The sequence below is a fragment of the Pelodiscus sinensis genome, chromosome 3 (assembly GCF_049634645.1).
Source record: "Pelodiscus sinensis isolate JC-2024 chromosome 3, ASM4963464v1, whole genome shotgun sequence".
NCBI lineage: Eukaryota > Metazoa > Chordata > Testudines > Trionychidae > Pelodiscus > Pelodiscus sinensis.
Window position 1 is genome coordinate 189,643,430 of NC_134713.1, and position 20,908 is coordinate 189,664,337.

Genomic DNA, 20,908 nt, shown 5'->3' on the forward strand with positions numbered 1-20,908 from the left:
AACTGGAACAAGTCTGCTGCCTGAACTACTTTTTAAAATACAAACTTTACACAGTTAAAATTACTTTACACAGTTAAAATTTCTCCTGCTTCTAATCAGCAGAACTGTAGTTACAACTAGCTGGATCTTTCAAACAGGTTTGTTTAAACTTGCAGCAAATATGGTGAAGTCACTGCACCTTAATGTGGAAAATACTGTCCAGCTTATGTAGAAGCAAGTATTTATAAAACCTTTCAACATATTAGAATTAAAGATTTAAGATAGTCTTGGCTCCAAGGGGTGTGGAAAGGTACTTTCTTGGGGGAGCAACTCCCCTACTGTTTATGGCAATTGTATAAGATACATGTAAACTTCCAGAAATGTTACTGCACAGCAATTCTAAATAGGCTGAATGGCAGCTGGTGAACAGAACCAGTGGGTTGCTACTTACCTTCCTTTTGCTGTAGAGTACTAGCAGCACATGCTTTTATATGCATGGCAAAAGCTGCCATTTGATCAGGAAGCAACCCTCTGACCAGAGCCACTCAAGGCTAACTGCCCCCTTCTCCTTGGCAATAGTGTCACAGCATCTCACCTGCTGCCCAATCAAGCCCTCTAAGTGTTGGAGGTCCCTGGTGTGTTAGTTACCTACTCTGGCCAGACTAATTAGCAAGTTGATGCATTAAGGCCCAAGTTGTTCACTTCTGCCTCTGGATAGCCATGGTCAGCACAGCTGCCCCTCACTGCAACCTCAAGAAAGCTTGCAGCTGCTTATACCTCTTGCTATGATGCTCACTTAACTCCTACTCTACCTCTCTGGGACTTGGCCTAAAGCTTGTTTTAGCAATACTATAGAGCCTGGAAAATCTCATGTAGATGAGTAAGGGCTGGTTTCCATCCCATGAGCAAAGCTCTTCCACATCTGCCCCTTTCTCCCTCTGAAGATGGAACAGGACTATCCCACATTAGAATGTCACTGAGGGTGATGGAATAGAATCTTTACTTCCTATTCGTTCTCAATCTTGGTCATGGGAGACTTTGACACCATGACCTTCATTACAGTCTACCACCCCACTAAGATTTTTTCAAATTAGGAAGTGCCCAAAGCCTTTGGTCTCCAAAAGCAATTTCCTAATGGGGGAGTGGGTTGGGAGTCCAATGAGGTGTTCAACTTTTCTCTGGGAAAAAACACAGATTGACTGGCTTTGACCAGAATTCTGGAGGTCCACCAAATAAATGGGTCAAGCCCCTGAAGGCTTAAAGGCACTTGACAGAGTGCAGAGTCAACTATAGCCTGTACTGGACTGGATTCAATTCCCAGTTCTAACAATGAATTGCTCTTTGCCTCGGGCAAGTCATTTTACTCCTACGTTAATGGAAAAACACATCTTTGTCCTCTGTAAAGCACTTTCTGATCAGTACCAAAAAACTCTCCTTTTATATACTATGCTTACTTCAGCCCAACTTCCCCTAGAAACAAAAAACAAACCAACCACTCCAACTGGCTGTCTCTCACACCATTCAAAATCCATGAGCTGCAGCTATTAATCTTCATAGCATTCAACTCTCATAACCGACCTACAGATTTCTTAATAGGAAGGCAACTTACCTGAGGAGTCAATCTTACAGGGCAGTTTACTTTGCACAACTCACTTGAGCACAAGTTTCCTTAGCAGAACTGAGTTTTCTGCTGATTCTGTTCTTTTTTTGGTGGAAACAAAATAAGTGGTGCGTTTTTTTTGCAGTTACCGAGCCAAGAACAACAGCTGAAATGGGTGCTGTACAATCATAAACACATACAAATACATAGTCTGATCTTTGAGACACAAATGTGACTTCTGACATGCAGACTAACCAGAACAAGCACATGATTTATTACTCCTATGATAAGCCCTCTGATCACTGTGTAATATTTCTGCAGATTAACATTAGCCCAAAGTGAACAGATTTTAACAGCTTTCTCTTCATATATAAAACTTGTAAAGGCCAAACCAGCCTTTGATTTAAGACATTTACTAAGTTTAATATTTTAACAGCTTTAACGTTAACACAAAAAGTCTGACAGTTTTCAGACATTACAGCTTACCCAGCTTTGAAAGAACTGTTTCAATTATGTGTGTATTCAAGAAATCACAGCAGTTTAAATTTAGTGGGTAATGCTTTTTTTTAAGGCAAGGAGGTCTCATTCTTTACAGCAAATGCATATTTTTAAGCAAGATTTTTGCATTTCCTGGAGTTGACCAGTCAGTTTCTCACAGCGTTAACCTTTCCCTGGACCTCTCTGGACAGACATCTGCCAGCTGTGCTGGCAGTAGAATTTCTAGCAAATTATGCCCGTCAGCTTTTTCAGTTCTCACTGGTTTTAAGTTCCACTTAAAAAAAAAGAAAAAAAAAAAGAAAAAAAAAAGTATGCCCCCATGTCACAAATTATTATTTCATGCAAACTACTTCATCATCGCTTCAGAATAGAACCAAATCCTTAATATTACTTTTGTCTGGAAGTATAGTGATCATGTTCTGAAGCAAATTTTCTGGAAGATGGGGGTCCCAATAATCCAAACTGCTAGCTCACAATCCACTGACCATCAAAAACATTTCTTACATTTTTTTGTTCCTAACCCTAGCTTAAGCCATTGGACAACACCATCGACCAACATGGTCTTGGATGATAACTTTTTGTCAATGAGTTATATGTGGTTGGACAGTGCATCAGAACAGCCTTAAAGACCAAGGATAGCCAAGATCAGAAGGGCAACCATAACAAGAGTGTCTGGCAATAATCCAACCTGATGGTCACAGAAGTAGGAACATCTTCAGCAAGGTCAGCCCATACATACGTAAGTGAAACTTTCATGGTGGTCTGTCTTACATGGATTAAAAATGGTCATTATGCAAAGCAGTGCAAGCTGAAGGTCTAGGAGCAATCGGGGAGTATACAGTACCAAGGTACTGTACTTTGAAAAGTCTCACCACTGGATAATTTCTTGTCTGAATAACAGCTTTAGATGTAAATGCATTCTATCTTATTCAATTAAGATGAAAACTAAATTCAAGGGAATCTTTCAACTGAAAATGTAATTTAACCTTGAACTGTAATATAGACTTAATAATAATACATGATGACATACATACTGTGTGCAGTAGTAATATAAAGGAGGAACCAGTTAACTGGTTACCTGGTAAACAGTGCTTTACTGGCATGCTTACTGGGGTTACTGGTACCAGCCCGGCCAGGGCCATTATGCCACAACACGGCAGAGTGGGGAGCTGCTCCAGCATGGTTGGGCCCACTGTACTGCACTGGGGGCTACTCCAATGGCCCCCTGCCTGTGGTGCGGCAGGCCAGTTAACCGGTTATACATACCGTTTAATCGGTTAGCATTTTAAACAGGATTTTACATCCCTAGTATTCAGTCAGATTTTCCGTTTTAGAACTGCTTCAATTAATCAACTATTTTTTTCCTCTTCTGTGAAAGAAAGCTTTAAAGCATTAAGAAAATATAATAAACAGAAATTTGAGACCCTCTTTCTCAAACATGTTAGTATGTATTATAGCTGTAGTCAATGAGATTGCAGAGACATGATGAACCAGACAGGGATAAACTGGTAAGAAATTCAAGTGATTTTCCATACTCAAGTCAATTCATGTTAACGGATTATCATCAGAACCTCTCCTGTAGGTAACACCCTAATTATTTTACAACCTAGAATGTATTGGAAAGCTCTCAGCAAAAAAGGATCCAGGCAATTAGAAAGAATGGAAACTGAGAAGTGCAACACATACTCATATCCTTTCCTTGTCTCAGTCTCTGTACTATTAAACTAATTCAGTTAGACTATGCATGCAACAATATACTTATCTAAACTACTTGTACTGATACTTTAATACATCACTGTTAATTGAGTATTTCTCTTATCAGTTTAATGACACAACACCTTTTGAATAATACCTGGATATAGCTTTTAAATCAGTTAATAAATATGTAAATGTTTTCTGTTTCCCTCCTGATGTCTAAAATGATCGGGGGAGGGGGAGAGGATGACACTAAAAATGTCCATTCTTCCCGTATGTAAACTTCTGTTGGATACCGCTTCACTTTCAGCTTTGCTGCTCCTGTTACTCATAAATGTCCCTTTGCATAGACTGGGGAAAAGTGAGCATCAACAGGCATGCTATGAAATGGACTATTCAAAAGTGCTGTCATATTCACAAAGTCACCAAACTGGGAAAAAAAAGAAGAGAAAATGTCTCTCTTTTTTACTCTTTCATGTTCATAGTAATCAGAAGGGTTACTTGTAATAACTGTGGGTACAAAAGTTCTGTTCAAGTTGACAGTGTCTTACGTTCAACTGTTAAGATGACTTATCATTTAAGGCCCAACCTGCCAACACTTACTATTAAGTGCAATGCTTGAAGCCACATATACTCCAATTGAAATACATGGGGACACTCATAGTAGCAAGCTCTGGGCCAAGCAGAAGACATTTCATTGGTCATATTGATTTTAAGACTGATCAAAAATGAAATTTCTTGCAATTTTATTATAACCATTTTAGGAAAAGGACAGTGAAATAATGAGTTAATTGGCACATGAAATGAGGTACACAGCTAATAAAAGTAACATTAAAAAGATGTGATATTAGGAACAAACCCCAGTGTCATAGCGATAACAGTCAAATATACTATAGATTTGGCTCAAACCCAAATACCCCGAAGGAAGCTTTAAAAAGTGGCCCTCAAGCACAAATCATTTCTGATTTTTAATGTTTGTGCATGCGCTTACAAATGTACACAACTATGCATGCACCTTCTCCAACCATAACTCCTGCACATGAAGGTTCATTTCTCTCAATGGAATATGCATGTGAAAATTTTATCTCCTGTGTATATAGCTAGCGCTTGTATAGCTGTGCGCATTTATACTGAGTCTCTGATCAAAAAATCAGGCCTTAAATGACTGCCACACTCAATAGTTTTAATATGGCTAAAGTGTTACTTGAAAATATTTTAGATGAGAACATTACACTAGGGTACTTTTTTGTTAATATTTATTTGCTTTACAAAATTTCAAAGACCAGAAGAATTAACCAAGTATTTTCTCTTCTAAAAGTCTAAATGATGAGCTTGTACCAATTAATAAAATGTTGAATTTAGTAGTATGCACTCTGCAGAAAAATAGAACATCTATACCAGTTAACTGACAAAAGTGGAAGTTTCTTTAGCTTTTTAATGTCATCAGATCTCCAGATGCTGATTTATTAGTAGTAACAAAACACAACCCTAAAGAATGTCTAGCTTTAAATGTTACTATTTTACGTATGGCATATTCATTCATTGTATAACACTACATCCTTGTTTTCCTAAATATTTAAATATCTTAATACAGACAGGCAAAAATCAAGTGTGCTATTGTTGAATCTCCAAATGATTAAGGCATTTAATGACCCAGTTTAATCATTAGAAAGTATGGCAACACAGACACTACATTTAATATTCTGCATGTAGATCACGTCTCTCTATTCTGAATTGCTTCCTAAAAACTCACCATAATATGTCTGCCAATTGAATACAAGTCTATTTGCATAACTGATTTCACCTTGGTAGGATAATACATCAGGACTTCTTAAACCTTCGTAGTTTCAACTTTCTAGGCCCATCTTCCCCCTCTTTTTTTCTTTTTTGGATAAGTTTTTCTGAAGGTTTGGAGTCAGATTTTAAATAAGAGGATAGAGGCATTAGAGATAATTCTTCAGTGGTTGTGGCTGCCTCATTTTGGTTTGTTTGTATTACTGGTATATTATTTTTTATGAAAACAGGTCTTGGGGGAATTTTTCCCAAAGTAAGTGACTCCTCATCAGACATGCTTTTTGCCAAGTCTTGCTTAGAAAATAACTTGGGATTCAGTAGGGATTCCTCCTTCAGAGATGGTTCTAAACAATCAGAGTTGCTCTTTTTCCTTTCTGCATCTCTGGGGATTAAATGGCCCTGTTCAGAAGATACTTTCTTGCAATGGTCTAACTCGTCTTCGGAACCACAACTCTTTTGTTGATTCTGTGTTTTAGTCACTGTTCGATTTTCTTTTGGATCTGGCGGTGCTGACTCACAGCTACATGGAGGGTTACTGCTTAGAAGTCTCATCTTTAACCACTCTGCAAAGTGAAGTTTTTGCTGGCTGCTAGCATCATCTGGCTGTCTCTGATTAACATGATTTTCCAGTTCAAAGACAGGAAGCTCTGAGTTGCTCTCAGCTGTACTTATGCAATCCTTTGGTTGTCCTATACTCCTAAATTTTACTTCAGACAGATGATTGGAAGAAGCTTGATGTTCCTTTGAGTCAAGATACACTTGCATTGCGCCCTTGTTGGTTTGAGGTTTGTTCATGTTACCATTCCTTGTTTTTGTCCTTTCCACACTGTAATGAAAAAGTATTTTGATTTTAATAATAAAAATGATTACTGCTTTTTACAGCCCTTTTTAAAAATTCTGAAAGACAACTAGGGCAACCCCATCCTGAATTTGGGAAAAGCTCTCCAGTAGATCATCTTGACAATAATGTCTGTCTAGTGTGGATTGTAAGTATCACACACTATCCATCTGATTTTCCACAGCAGTAGGGGAATCTTATTTATTAATGAGTAAGCTGTGAAGAAGGTCAAATTTTATTCTAACAGGCAGAACTAGATTCATTACAGATGTGAAGGGTTAATACTACCTAAGTATATTGGATTCCTCCCCAAACTGGCTAGATAAAGAAGTGCTCCAAAATGTGCCTATATGGTTTCAAACCAGAGACATATATGCAGAGAAAGAGGAGAAGTCAGTTTCTAATCTAATTTAGAACGTTTCTCTGGAATTTCGCCTGGTACATTTCAAAGTATTACTAAAATGTAATGACTCCCCCCAGTTGATATCAAGCATATTTATCTGGAGAAGGACTTTGGTGTAATGTAAGTGGATGATATTCTCAAAGGTATTAAAGGAAAAAGGAATTACAAGAGACTTGATGGAGTGTCAGCATATAAACACTGTTCAACTGTACATGTTACACACAAATCTGAACTTCACAGAGGCTAGAAGATTAATGTGATGCAGAAGTACATGGGCTGCATATGTAGGGTTTAAAGTATAAGGTCTCAGCACAGATTCTCCCTCCCTGAAACTGCTTTCTGCGGTTCTGTTGCCTTGGGAGAATCAGTTCCGAAAGGGGAAATCTTCCAGTGATGTTGAACCAGCATAGTGATTCTCACATCCTAGTCCCCTCTCTGCTGCTAGCACAGGGGATGTAACTAGAGCTAATTGGGGTGTTGCCAGGACTCATGTAAAGCACTGATCCCCGGGGGCTGTAATAACTCTTTAGGACCATTGGCTTCTGTAACTTGCACCAAGGGACTAATCTGGCACACAGCTGACCACTGATTGGGGGAGCACAATTTAGGCTTAAATAAGCTTTTGCCCCCAACCCTCTTCTCTGTCCAGTTGCACTGTGCACATCTTCTGCACCTACAGCCAAAAAGCTGGGCCATTCTTTCCAGCCCTATAAACTGCAGACTCACACATTGGGGGTGGGTAAGAATCTTTAAAAAAAATGTTTTCCACCAGATTCAAACATCGTGCATATTTGTTTTGGCTCAATTTTCTTTAGAGGAAACGTGCTGGTTCTGACTACTGCTATGAGGGATATAAATGGGTTGTAATGGCTATATCTGGTATCCTATAAAATTCCAATGAGTGTTTGTATATGCTTATTCACAGTCAGTTGCCTATGTTTACTAGCCTACAGTAACCCTATATATAAAGAAAAAGGTGCACATTACTTGACATTTCACTGTCTATGCCAGATTCCATTACTCATTGTTAAATCATATATTTAATATCTTTAAAATAGAAAAAAGAGGTAGACGTACATCTTTTGCAAGATATCTTGCTTTATCTGTTGACTCACTGGAATTTCACATTTTTTATTTTCAGTAGATTCGGCAAAATATTCGGAGGTCTCACTAGAAAGCTTTTCTTTCTGCTCCAAAAGAAAACATACATTTAAAATGTGAGCCATTAAGCTGCAATTACTGAAAATAAAACTCCGTTGCTAATGCCACAACTTACAGATGTTCTTTATTATTTTTAATCTAAACAGCCTCAAGAAGTAATTTATTTATTTAGAATAAAATTATTAATCTTTGAATATTTGAATATCTATAGTTAGTTTGCTCCCCTCTCAGGCTCCCACGACACATATTTCATATGTTAAAATATACCACAAACAAACAAGAATGTAATGTAAAGGATGTAGATTCCAAACCATGTGAGGAAACCATTGGCAAATATCTGACATCTTTGTGGCTCAAACTTTGACAAATGCCAGGAATCTCTGTTGCAGACAGTGTGTTTGTCAGTTTTTTTCTGAAGAGACTGAGTGGCGCAGTGGTCTATACCCTTATTCTCTGAAGAATTCCCATAATTTTCCCTATTTGCTAAAAAAATGCAGAGTATTACTTACTCAATTTAAGTAGGTAAGGGTTAAAACTTTTAATACAAACATTTTGATGATGAGGGCTTGACGTGGTTGGCCACTCTCAGACCACAGGCGGATTCTTTTTGGTCTCAACTAACAGCAGTACCATGGTTTTATATAATTTGGAGATGGGGAAAAAGAAAGGGAAACGCTCTTCTCCTCGAGCTGTGAGCATTTCCTCTCACAATGAACCAATTTTAAAGAGAGTTAGGCTTTTTGCTGACCTCACTCCCAGACACTTTACATCAGTGTAAACTTTTGAGGCTGTGTACAGAAGGGATAAAAACTTTGGCAGAGTAATGTGGTGAGGAAGAAGAAAAATGGCATTGGGATGGGGGGGATTGTCTCTGTTGCAGAACTGTTCCTACCTAATCTAGTTAAATAACTTCTGTGGGGCAACTCTCTACAGATTGGAAGACTGTGGGTCTTACTTTGCCCCCTGCACTGTGAGCCTTGAAGGGGCAGTTATGCAGCCAGCCAGCAAGAGTTGAGGAAAAGCCAAGAGGGACTTTAGAGGCAGAAGGCCAATGTGTACATTACCAGCGCCTGTGACATAACTTGGGAACCTAATGACTCTGGGGGACTAGCCCTGTTTGTTCTTTGGGAGGGGGCCAAACCTCACCTCCCTCCCCAGTGAAATGACTCAGTGGAAACAGTTTCCTGTTTTGTGAGTGGAGAGGAGAGGAAGGGTGGGATAAGAAATTTGGCCATTTGGATAGTTAAAACATAAAGGGCAGATGTTATGAGCCTGATTTTCATATATAATTCTATCAACAATTCTGTGTGCATTAATAGTTTCACTAAGCCATCTGGAGGCAGACATGTGCACCTACTCTCCATGCATGTTTGTAATAATGCACACACAAAGTCAGTGCAGGCAAATACAGACAAAATTTCAATCTCAAAATGAAACCCAAATTGTTTGAACATGAATCATAAATACCTGTCCCAACTCTTTCCCCCATTTGATGTAATGCATTCTCACAATGCTGTGAATTATCAGGGAGTGAGCCCTGCAAGGGTGTGTGTGTGAAGCCAAGTTGGTTTGGCTTTTATTTTTTTTTAAGTAAATGTCACAGATCCATAGATTTTAAGGCAAGGGGTAACTTTCCTAATCATTCAGTCTGACACCCTGCATAACATAGACCAATGAACCTCACTCAATTTCTGGATAGCAATCCTGGAGAGACTAAAGGCCTATTCAGCCAAGGAATATAAATCATAGAACACCAGAATTAGAAGGGACCTCGAGAGGTCATTGAGTCCAGTCTCTTGTCCTCATGGCAGGACCCAGTACCATCTAGAACATCCCTGATAGATGTCTATCTAACCTGCTCTTAAATATCTCCAGAGATGGAGATTCCACAACCTTCCTAGGCAACTTATTCCAATGTTTAACCACCTTGACAGTTAGGAAGTTTTTCCTAATGTCCAACCTAAACCTCCCTTGCTGCAGTTTAAGCCCATTGCTTCTTTTCTTATCCACAGAGGCTAAGGAGAACAATTTTTCTCCCTTCTTCTCGAGACACCCTTTTAGATACCTGAAAACTGCTATCATGTCCCTTCTCAGTCTTCTCCTTTCCAAACTAAACAAGCCCAATTCTTTCAATCTTCCTTCATAGGTCATATTCTCTAGACCTTTAATCATTCTTGTTGTTCTTCTCTGGACCTTTTCCAATTTCTCCACATCCTTCTTGAAATCTGGTGCCCAGAACTGGACACAATACTCTAACTGAGGCCTAAGAGAGCCTGCATAGTAGTAATGGTTTTTCAGGCTTGGTCCACTAATGTGCTTCCTTCCACTCTGCCCTAGAAGTATTAGGCTGCAGAGCTAGTACAATGTCAAGCTCATTCACTTCTATGCTGAGATTGCTAAAAAGGGGACAACTGTGATGTGACCAAAAGGTGCTTCTGAGAAGACAGTAAATAGCAGGTGAAAAGTAGTACTTAGAAACCTGAGAGTATAAAGCAGACAAAGGAAGACTGAAGACAGGTGCTGCATATATTCAATATGTAAGCCAATGAACCTCAGCTCTTACCTGGATCCTCATATAGAGAGATTGATACTTCCCTGGACTATATGGTGCTTTTGGAATGAGAATAAAAGGTCCCAGACAGACATGGAGACAACAAATATCATTTTGCTTGTGACCTGAGCCTGGTTTGGAGTTAAAAGTTAAGAGGTGAAATCCTGATAGATTATTATACCATCTTTTTTATTTTGTTTTCAAATGCTTCTCCCATAAAAACTGACAAAAAAGGGTTAAGGCATTAAAAATAAAAAAACAAAATGATTTATATGTGAAACACTTCTGAACATGCCCTATAAGTACAGTAGATGTTCCCCTTGGAGCCACACCCTGTAAGAGCTGTATTTTGAGAGCTGAACAATTAACATAAGGAGTATGAGTCAGTCTCTGAATGACTCTGTGGGAACTAGAGATCCTTTTGCTATTAGGAGTAAACTAAACTCCCTAAGGCTGGAATAAGTTCACAATAAAAGGCAGAAAAGGCCATAAATAACAACAATGGACACAACATATCCCAATCCGACACTCAACTATTATTGGTGATATTTTCTTTATGTTCTCTATTAGGCCTAATCATTTTAGTTAATTAAAAAAATAAAAAATGCTGTATGTTTTTGGAATACTATGTATTTCCTATGGGAACTTCAAGGCTTGTTGAGAAAAAAAAAGGCTAATCTACTCTCATCCTGTCGAGTAATCCCAAATTCCTTTTAGCCAGTGAAATAATTAAAGAAAAATATTCCAGGCATAAAAAGGAGGACAGAAGAAGCAGACATCATATAAACAATGACACAGTGACAGAAAAAAACGTCAAAGTGCCGCCAAACTTGTGACTTGACTCTGAAAAGGCTGCGGGAAGTGGGGGTTGCTGCTAACAAAGTAAAACCAGATTTCTTGGCAAATTGTTAAAGAAAGATATTTACATTTGTATGGAGACTGGGTGGGCACAAAAGATTAAAATGCTTCTTTAGCCCTTGAACTGTCAAGACCCATTAGAAATCTTGTGTTCTTAAAATTCTAGGGTCAGTTCACTCCTCTTTGTCACTAAATCTCTGCATGTGAGAGCCTTCAGAAAATTAGACTCACAGAGAAAGAAAGGTTATTACTTACAAGCAGAGTTCTCTGAAGTTAGTATTATGTACATGTATTCCACCCTTAGCCACATACATGGCTTCTACCACCTCACTTCAGCAGGCAATATACAGCTCTATTTATTAAGTCTTTTTCACAGAGGCAAATTATTTGGCATGCTTGTTTTCAAGGGTATTAAATACCACTACTGATTGTCTACTATTTTCCATGTACCTCTATTATAAAGATAAATAATTTGCAAAAACATGGATACTATATGATTACCATCCACAACTACCTATAGAAGAGTCTAGTTTACAGACATTTAACATTGGTTTGCTAAAGGAACTATTTATGGAGCCACACTCATGAAAATAAATCCTACAGCTAATTAGCCCAAAGAAAATGGAAAGGGTTGGGCACTTAGGAAACAGACCTGACAATACAGCTCATACAGGCACTGAACCTTCTTGCGTCAAAGATTTGGGATGTTGCATTTAAAGGGAGGTTTGTTTCTGGAGTGAACAATTCTTCCCCACTTCCCTGGTTTGGTTTCTCTTTCTAGCTTGTCTCAGCCTGTTTCTGTGTTCAGCCTGGTTATGTTACAATAAAACCATGTATTGCTGGATAATTACATTCTGTCTCTGGTGGAGGAAATTTATTGTTTTGAACTGCACTTACAGATTAACCATTTGTCTTGACCTGCTTATCAAGAAACAAACTTATAGAATCAATGAGTGACTAGTCCTGTGACACTTTAGAGACTAACCAAAAAAAAATTTATATATAGCATCATGAGTTTTCGTGGACAAAACCCACTTCTTCAGATGAGCTCTGTTTTCCACTCTGGCTCATCTGAAAAAGTGGTTATTTCCCACCAAAGCTCATGTTACTATATATATTTTTGTTAGTCTCTAAGGTGCCATAGGACTACTCATTTTTAAAGTTACAGACTACCATGGCTATCCCTCTGAGACTTTTTAACATGCAAGGCACTGCATTCAGCCATATGGAGCAGAAATCCATCAACTGTTGTTTTTTTCACTACAGCTCATCTGAAGAAGAGAGTTTTGACCACGAAGGCTCATGATAATATATATTTCATTATATATATATATATATATATATATATATATATATATATATATATATATATATATATGTGAGTCTCTAAGGCCATGTCTACACTAGGAAATTATTTTTAAATTACTAAATTCGACATAACTCCCAATTGAACAAATCTGAATTAGTGTGTCCACACTATGGGGAAGCCTCAAAATTTGTCCAAGACAGGCTCTGTTAACGTGGATGCGTTACCTCCATGAATGTGGATGTGTTATCTCGGACTTAGAGCCCCAGGAAACACTGGGTAATAATTAGTTCAAATTACTCTGGGGAGTAATTATTTTGAAATAATAATTCATACACTACCATCATTTCGAAATAACTATTTTGGAATTAGCTTTACTTGTGATGAAAAGCAGTATAGATTTTGAATTATGCAGCCTATTATTTCAAAATAACAGGCTTAGTAGTGTGGATGCATCCCTTATAAATTCGACTGGGGGGGGAGGGTGTATTTTGAAATAAAGTCCTAGTGTAGACCAGGGCTAAGGTGCCCCAGAATTACTCGCTTTTTTTAAAGTTACAGATTTACATGGCTACCCTCGAGACTTGACAGAAAAAGTCTATGAAGTCATTCAATCATTATTCGTATCAGAGTAATGCCAAGCAATCCCAGATGTGAGATCAGGGCTCCATTACAGTAGGCTCTATCAGATACAACACTTTCCCTGAAGATCCTATAATCTAAACAGAAAGGAATGACAAAAGTTGAGAGTAAGGAAGTACCGTTATCCCATGTTACAGATAGGGAACTGGGGCATAGAGACTAGGTTTCATAAGAGGTCAGCCTATGATCGAGCCTGGAATTAAACACATACTTGAGGCTCAGTTCAAAGCCTTATCTTGATTTACTCCGGTATAACTGAGAGAAGAAGAAGGCCCTGAGTACAGATGCAATTTGCATTTATTTGTAGCCATTCCACTGAAATTGTAGTTTTGGACTTACTGCCTTGAATTTTCTCTTAATATTCTCTATCAAGCTCTCACCTGATGAGGAGGCCAAGCCAGAATACTCCCATAAGGTAAGAACAAAGAAGCATGTAATTTTGTTTAGCTTTATAGAGTTCTCTTCTTTTGAAATGAAGCTCCTCTACGATGGACATGAAATGGGAACAGGGGAAGATAAATAGTAAAAGACAGACTGAATTCAACACAGCTAGATAAACTGAACTAAAACAAACAAGCAGAAATAGTTATTTCGTGTGGCTAAAATTGTAAAAAAACAACAACATGTCTTTCTCTGAAGGCCAAAATAATTCCTATTAAAGGTACTCAAACAAGACTTATTTGGCTCCAGTCAGTGGGAGAATCCCTTCCACGTGCATGCAGGAGGGAATGTCCTTGATTTGGCTAATCGGGTCTGACAAAGTCTACAACCAAATGGAAACTATTATGGCCACCTCCATTAAAAGAGGGAACTAAACTGGATATAGTTAGCATGTTGGACACAAACATTTATTGAAGAGAATGCTTCTCCCTTCACCTCACCTATTCTGTATGTGCCTGTGCACTGGAGGAGCAGAAAGAAAGAGGTGAAGAAGATAAAAGTTCTTTATAGTTAGCCCAAGATCAGCTTCTCTCTACTACAGAAATTCGTTCACCTCCTCTTCCACTCCCACTGAGTCCACAGCTTGTTGCAAGCAGGGGAACTCCGAGCAGTAGAGGTTCCCTAGCGCTGCACTGCCAAGAAGTTGGAACACTATGAAGAGAGCCAGAATTGAGATTCTGAGGCCATGAGCTCTACACCGCTAAAGCAGAAAATCTAAAAAGCTGGCATTTATGCAAATAAATTGTTGCCTTAATTTGCATATTTTGTGACTATGCATTGGAAGTGACAGCATTTTGGTAACTAAGGATATGTCTATACAGCAATGTAGATTAGTAGCCTGACCACCTCCTTTCATCCACGTACCAATTGTATTAACCTAAGGCTCAAACATAGGATACCTGGCCCCTGTAGCACTAGAGAGTCTGAGCCTGTGTTCCTAGATAGACTCATAGACTTTAAGTTCAGATGCGACCATCGTGATAATTTAGTCTGACCTCCCGTACATGGCAGACCATAGACCCTCATCCACTCCTGACATATCCCTAACCTCTGGCTGAATTACTGAAGTCCTAAAATTATGATTTAAAGATTTCAAGTGATAAAGATTCCACAGTTTACACTAGTTAAACCTGCAAGTGACTTATGTCCCATGCTGCAGAGGAAATCCTTAGAGTCTCAGCCAATCTGAGTTGGGAGACCTGAAATATTGTGATTGGTTAGATCCCGAGCCAGTCGGATCGGGTAGTAAACTAGACACTTATATCCCTAGCTCAGTGAGGGCCTATTTGAGCCTGAGCAGCAACTGCAGAGGCATACAGCACCTGGAACCCCACAAAACAGGACTGAAGCTCAATGTCTGGAGTGTTCCCATGAGATACCCATGATCCACCCTGTCAAATGCCTCCTCCTAGTCAAGGGATAGAAGGATGAATGACAGACCTACATGCCAGATGTAGAACATCCAAAAAAGGTATAGGCCATCAAAGATGGTCCAAGCATGACCGATCAGGAAATTGAAAGTCCTGGGTGAGAGTAGTATAGAACTGTAGCTCAAAATTGGCATCCCCCAGCTAATTTAAGAGCCTCAACAGGTTTGTAAGCCTCTGACTGAAGGATGGTCCTAGCTTCTGGCTGATTCCAAGACCCACAAGATATGGCAACTGAACACCTTATTCATGGAGAAAGTGTGAGACACTGCACCTGTCCTGCTGTTCTCTTCTCCCCAGCCCAAGAGAGTCCCTCTCAAAACGTATCATTTTCATGTCTCTATCTTCCATTTCTCCCAGTATAGAGACGGTCTTGTACACTAGATTCTATTTATGAATTTCTAGCATACTTTAAACAGGTGCATATATGCTTTCTTCCCTGAAAGACAAGTAACAGCCAGGAAGGTTTCACTGGACACCAAATCTCAAGGGCTTTCAAGTGCCAAAAGATTAACATTCTTCCTGCTTGGTAGCTAATTTGAAACGACACCATTCCTTGGCTGTAGCTGCACAATATTATTTTATGCCAAGTTTCAGAAAGTCTGGATGGTCCTAATCTCCAGGCTACTAGTGTGCTGCTAAGCATTCTAAAGGATCATATCCCCTAATTCTTGCCAATGGGATCTGTTTCCAAGTTTGGACTGCACAAGTTTAGGAAATGCTGAGGGATTTGATAATACAACCTTTTGACCAGATGAAATCGGATAAACAGTCTGATGAACTCAAAAAATTGTTGTTCTTAAGCATGGATCTTGGACAGCTTCACTTCTGGAGCAGGCAGGCCTACTATCCTCGAGAAGCATGACACAGAAAGCTTTACACAACTCCTGCAATGTATCTGAGAAAAAATGACTGGCGCATTTGGGTGCTTAAATTGAGACACCAAGTATTCACAACCCACTGTGCTCAAAAATCAGAAGTCGGGTCCCCGAAAACTCCAAGACTGGCTTAAAATAATGATATTTACAAAAAATTAAAAATTAGAGGATTTTTTTATTTGGCTTCTGGTGTCTGAGCCTAGTTTAAAGTGCATTTGGGACATATTTTTGAGCTTTTTTTTCAGGATCATGAAGGCCACATACTTAATATCCTTTTAAAAGAAAGAGAGATTCTCACAGAATCAGCTGAGTTCAAGGAATGGTGCTTTATAAAAAATATGAAAACATGGAGGAAGTATGCAAATATGCAGCGCTATTTGCATCCTTCTCCTGAAATAAAAATTGTGTGTAGACATACCCTAAGTTTGTGATCATCAGAATTTGGTGCTCCATAGAAAAGAAAGAAGTAGGAACCCATAACTTTTCTAATACAAGTTTAGGAAATCTTGTATTTCAACCTAATTGTTAGTAACTTAAAGTGGTATGGAGCTGGGCAACTGATGTATAGAAAAACTCACTGAAACACAATTCAAGAGACTGTAAAATATCAAAAACTACAATATTGTAACATTAATAATTATTTTAACAACTTGAAACTCACAACACAGAAATTATCAAGTACGTATACTCCTAATGCCGTAGAAGAAAAGGTGGTTAAACAAACAAATGTGGCATTCTGCTTTAAGAAATATGTAATACAAGTTTGCTTGAAAGCAAACATGCTAATTAATGTTTAATCCGTGTTAACTGATTGAACTATAAATCATTCCTGATTTCACATGCTGATGTCACAAGACTTAGAACTATGGCAAATATCTTCATGGCAAGTTCATCTAATGATAAAAGAAAGCAGAAAAAGATGGTGGTTTTTCAGTCAAGCTGACAATTTTCCTTAATGAAATGAAAGGCAGATTTAAACCACATTCAGATGTAGGCTTCATGAATTCATAAAAGAGCAGTATTTTACACCTGTGCCATCAACCAGTTTTTCCTCAGTTGTAAGTTTCCTGTCTTCAAAAAGAATGCAAGGGGTCCTTGTAAAAAAAAAAGATTTTCTCTAAATTATTTTTTATAAAAGAAAAGCAAATAAAAGCAATAGTTTATTTTGAAATTTGGCACATCTACACAGTGCCAAATTTTGAAATAAATTGCTATTTTGGGCGATCCCTTATCCCTCATGTAATGAGGGTTACCAGGATGACGAAAGAGCACGCCCATTATTTCAAAAAATATTTCAAAATACCAGGCAGCTTGTGTAGATGTGGGGTAGCTATTTCGGGACACCTTCAATATCCTGAAATAACCATGCAGCATAGGCATATCCTTAGATGCAGAGGCCCAAGTAGTTGAATAATTGGGATTATGTTTTCTGATGCGTATTACTTTGCATTTATCAATACTGAATATCATTCTGCCATTTTGTTGCCCAGTAACCCCCCCTTTTGTAACTTTTCACAGTCTGCTTTGGACTCGCCTCTCATCCTGTGACAGTTTACTTTGCTCAACAGCCTTTGATGAAGGACCTTGTTGGCTTTCTAAAAATCTAAGTACATTATATCCACTGGATCACTCTAGTCTATATGCTTGTTGGCCTCCAAAGTATTCTACAAAAAATGTGTTGAGTCTTCTCCAACAAACTGTGTTCATCTATGTGTCAGATAATTCTGTTCTTTACTATAATTTCAACCAATTTGCTTGGCACTACACTTAGGCTTACTAGTTTGTAACTGTGGGATCATCTCTGGAGCCTTTTTTAAAAATTTGGTGTCACATTAAGATATCCCCTTGTCATCTGGCACAGAATCTGATTTAAATGATAGGTTACAAACCACAGTTAGTAATTCTACAATTTCACATTTGAGTTCCTTTAGAACTCTTGGGTGAATGCCATCTGGTTCTGGTGACTTATTACTATTAAATGTATCAATTTATTCCAAAACCTCCTCTAATCCTGGAAGTGAATGCCCTAGATGAGGCTACTCTTATAAGATGGGTGCATAACTGTTCTCAGAGGGTCATTATCAAAGGTGCACAGTTATGCTAGAAGGGCATAACAAGTGGGGTTCAGCAAGGATCAGTTTTGGGACTGGTTCTTTTTGATATCTCCATCAACAATTTAGATAATGGCATAAAGAGTATACTTATAAAGTTTGCGGATAATACTAATTGGGGAGGGGTTGCAGGTAATTTGGAGAATTGGGTTATAATTCAAAATGATCTGGACATACTGGAGAAATGGTCTGAGGTATATAGGATGAAGTTCAATGAGAACAAATTCAAATAACTCTATTTAGGAAAGAACAATCAGTTTCACACATACAAAATGGATGGGAAGTGACTGTCTAGGAAGAAGTACTGTAGAAAAGGATCCAGGAATCATAGTGAACCACAAGCTAAATATGAGTCAACAGTTTGACACTGTAGCACAAACAAACAAACAAACAAACAAACATCATTCTGGGATGCATTAACAAGAGTGTTGTGAGCAAGATCTGAGAAGTAATTCTTCCACTCTACTCTGTACTGTGTACGTCTCAATTGGAGTATTGTGTCCAGTTCTGGGCACCACATATCAGGAACGATGTGGAAAAATTGGAGAAAGACTAGGGAAGAGCAATAAAAATGCTTAAGGTTCTCAAAAACATGACCTATGAGGGAAGACAGAAAAAACTGGGTTTGTTTAGTTTGGAAAAGAGAAGACTGGGAGGGGACATGATAACAGCTTTCAAGTTCCTAAAAGGGTTTTACAAGCAGGAGCGAGAAAAAATATTTTCCTTAACCTCTGATGATAGGACAAGAAGCAATGGGCTTAAATTGCGGCAAGGGAGATTTAGGTTGTACTTTAGGAAAAACTTATTAACTGTCAGGGTGATTAAGCACTGGAATAAGTTGCCTAGAGAGGTTGTGGAATCTCCATCATTGGAGATATTTAAGAGCAGGTTAGACAAACACCTGTCAGGAATGGTCTAGATAGTGTTTGGTCCTGCCATGAGTGCAGTGGACTTGATGACTTCTCGAGGTGCTTTCAGTTCTAGTATTCTATGATTCTAATGACACCTCAATCTAGGACAGTTCCTCAGATCTGTCACCTAAGAAGAATATCTCCAGTTTAAGAATTTCCCTCACATCCTCTGCTGTGAAGACCAGTGCAAAAAATTCATTTAGGGTACGTCTAGACTACAGGCTTTTGTCGACAGAAGTTTTGTCAACAGATACTGTCGACAAAGCTTCTGTCGACAAAGAGTGTCTAGACTACATTCAGTTCTGTCGACAAAGCAAGCTGCTTTGTCGACAAAACCCTGTAGTCTAGACACAACCCTACATGGAATAACACCTTATGTCGACAGAACTCTGTCGACAAAAGGCATTATGCCTCGTAAAATGAGGTTTACCAGCGTCGACAAAACTGCTGAGTTCTGTCGACGTTATGTCAACAGAACTCAGCAGTAGTGTAGACGCAGGTATAGTTTTGTCGACAAAAGTCCAGTTTTGTCGACAAAACTCTGTAGTCTAGACACACTCTTAGTTTCTCTGCAATGGTTTTATTGATCTTGAGAGCGCCTTTAGCATCTTAATCTTCCAGTAGCCCCAATGGTTGTTTAGTAAGCTTTCTGCTTCTGACACACTTGATTTTTTTTTTCTGTTACATTACTCTTTAAGTCTTGGACTAACAGTTCTTCCAATTCTTTTATGGCCTTCCTAATTATATATCTTTACACTTCATTTGCCAGAATTTTTATGGCTTTCTATTTTCCACAACAGGATTTAACTTTCACTTTTTATAGGATGCCTTTTTGCTTCTAACTTCTTCTTTTCCTTGGTTATTTAGCCACGATGGCACTTTTTAAGTTCAATTACTATGCTTTTTAATTTGGGATATATATATTTAATTTGAGTTTCTATTATGCTCTCTTTAAAAAGTTTCAATGCAGCTTATGGGATTTCACTTTTGGCACTCAACCTTTTAATATTTGTTTAATTAACTTACTCATTTTTGTGTACTTCCTCTTTCTGAAATTAAATGTTACTGTGGTGGGCTGCTGTGGTATCCCTCTCTGCCAAGGATGTTAAGTTTTATTATGCTATGGTCACTATTACCAAGCTGTTCAGACATATTCTCCTCTCGGACCAGATCCTATGCTTTACTTCAAACTAAATCAAGAATTGTCTGTCTTCTTGTGGGTTCTAGAACTAGCTGCTCCAAGAAGTCTCTAGAAACTATATCTCAGGATCCTATTCTGAAGTGACATATTCCCAGTTAATATGGGAATAGTTGAAATCCCTCATTAATATTGTTTTTTAAAATTTTTTATAGCCTCTCTAATCTCCCTGATCATTTCACAATCACTACCACCATTCTGATCAGGTGGTTGGTACAATATCCTTACTACTATATTCTTATTATTCAAGCATGGAATTACTATCCATAGACCATACTGTACTACGTTTATAATTGTTTATCACTGTATGCCAGAGACTATATGCATCTACAAAGAAGGAAGGTTGTTTCTAGCTCTTCTAGGAACATAAAACAGTGTACATGTGTGTGCATGTGGGGGGGATGGTTAAGGTAAACCACTCAGGTTGCAAACACCTCCAGAGAGGTATCAGCGCCTGGAGAGGCTTGCATATACAGATTCTGACTGGGCTTCCGAGTGACCAACAGACAAAAAAAAAAGGTAATGTGTAACTACTGGCAACACACATTCATAGCCCTTGGAGAGAAGCAAAGTGCAGGTGGTCACTAGGCAGACTGATTTGTTGGGGATATCACTGC

General features: G+C 38.5%; 1 protein-coding gene across 8 annotated transcripts in view; it reads right to left on the minus strand.

Annotated features, from left to right (window-relative positions):
* Nucleotides 1-4,501: 4,501 nt before the first annotated feature.
* The window catches only part of SLX4IP (SLX4 interacting protein), a 125,920-nt gene continuing 109,513 nt past the window's right edge, over nt 4,502-20,908 (minus strand). For 6 of the 8 annotated variants that reach the window (XM_075925665.1, XM_075925663.1, XM_075925666.1 and 3 more), the window contains 2 exons: nt 7,885-7,997; nt 4,502-6,392 (listed from right to left, as the gene is read on the minus strand). In XM_075925665.1, the coding sequence (XP_075781780.1) occupies nt 5,594-6,392; nt 7,885-7,997 (912 nt within the window). In that variant the 3' untranslated portion in view covers nt 4,502-5,593. The remainder of the gene's footprint in view (nt 6,393-7,884; nt 7,998-20,908) is intronic. The other 2 variants (XM_075925664.1, XM_075925661.1) reach the window with 1 other exon arrangement.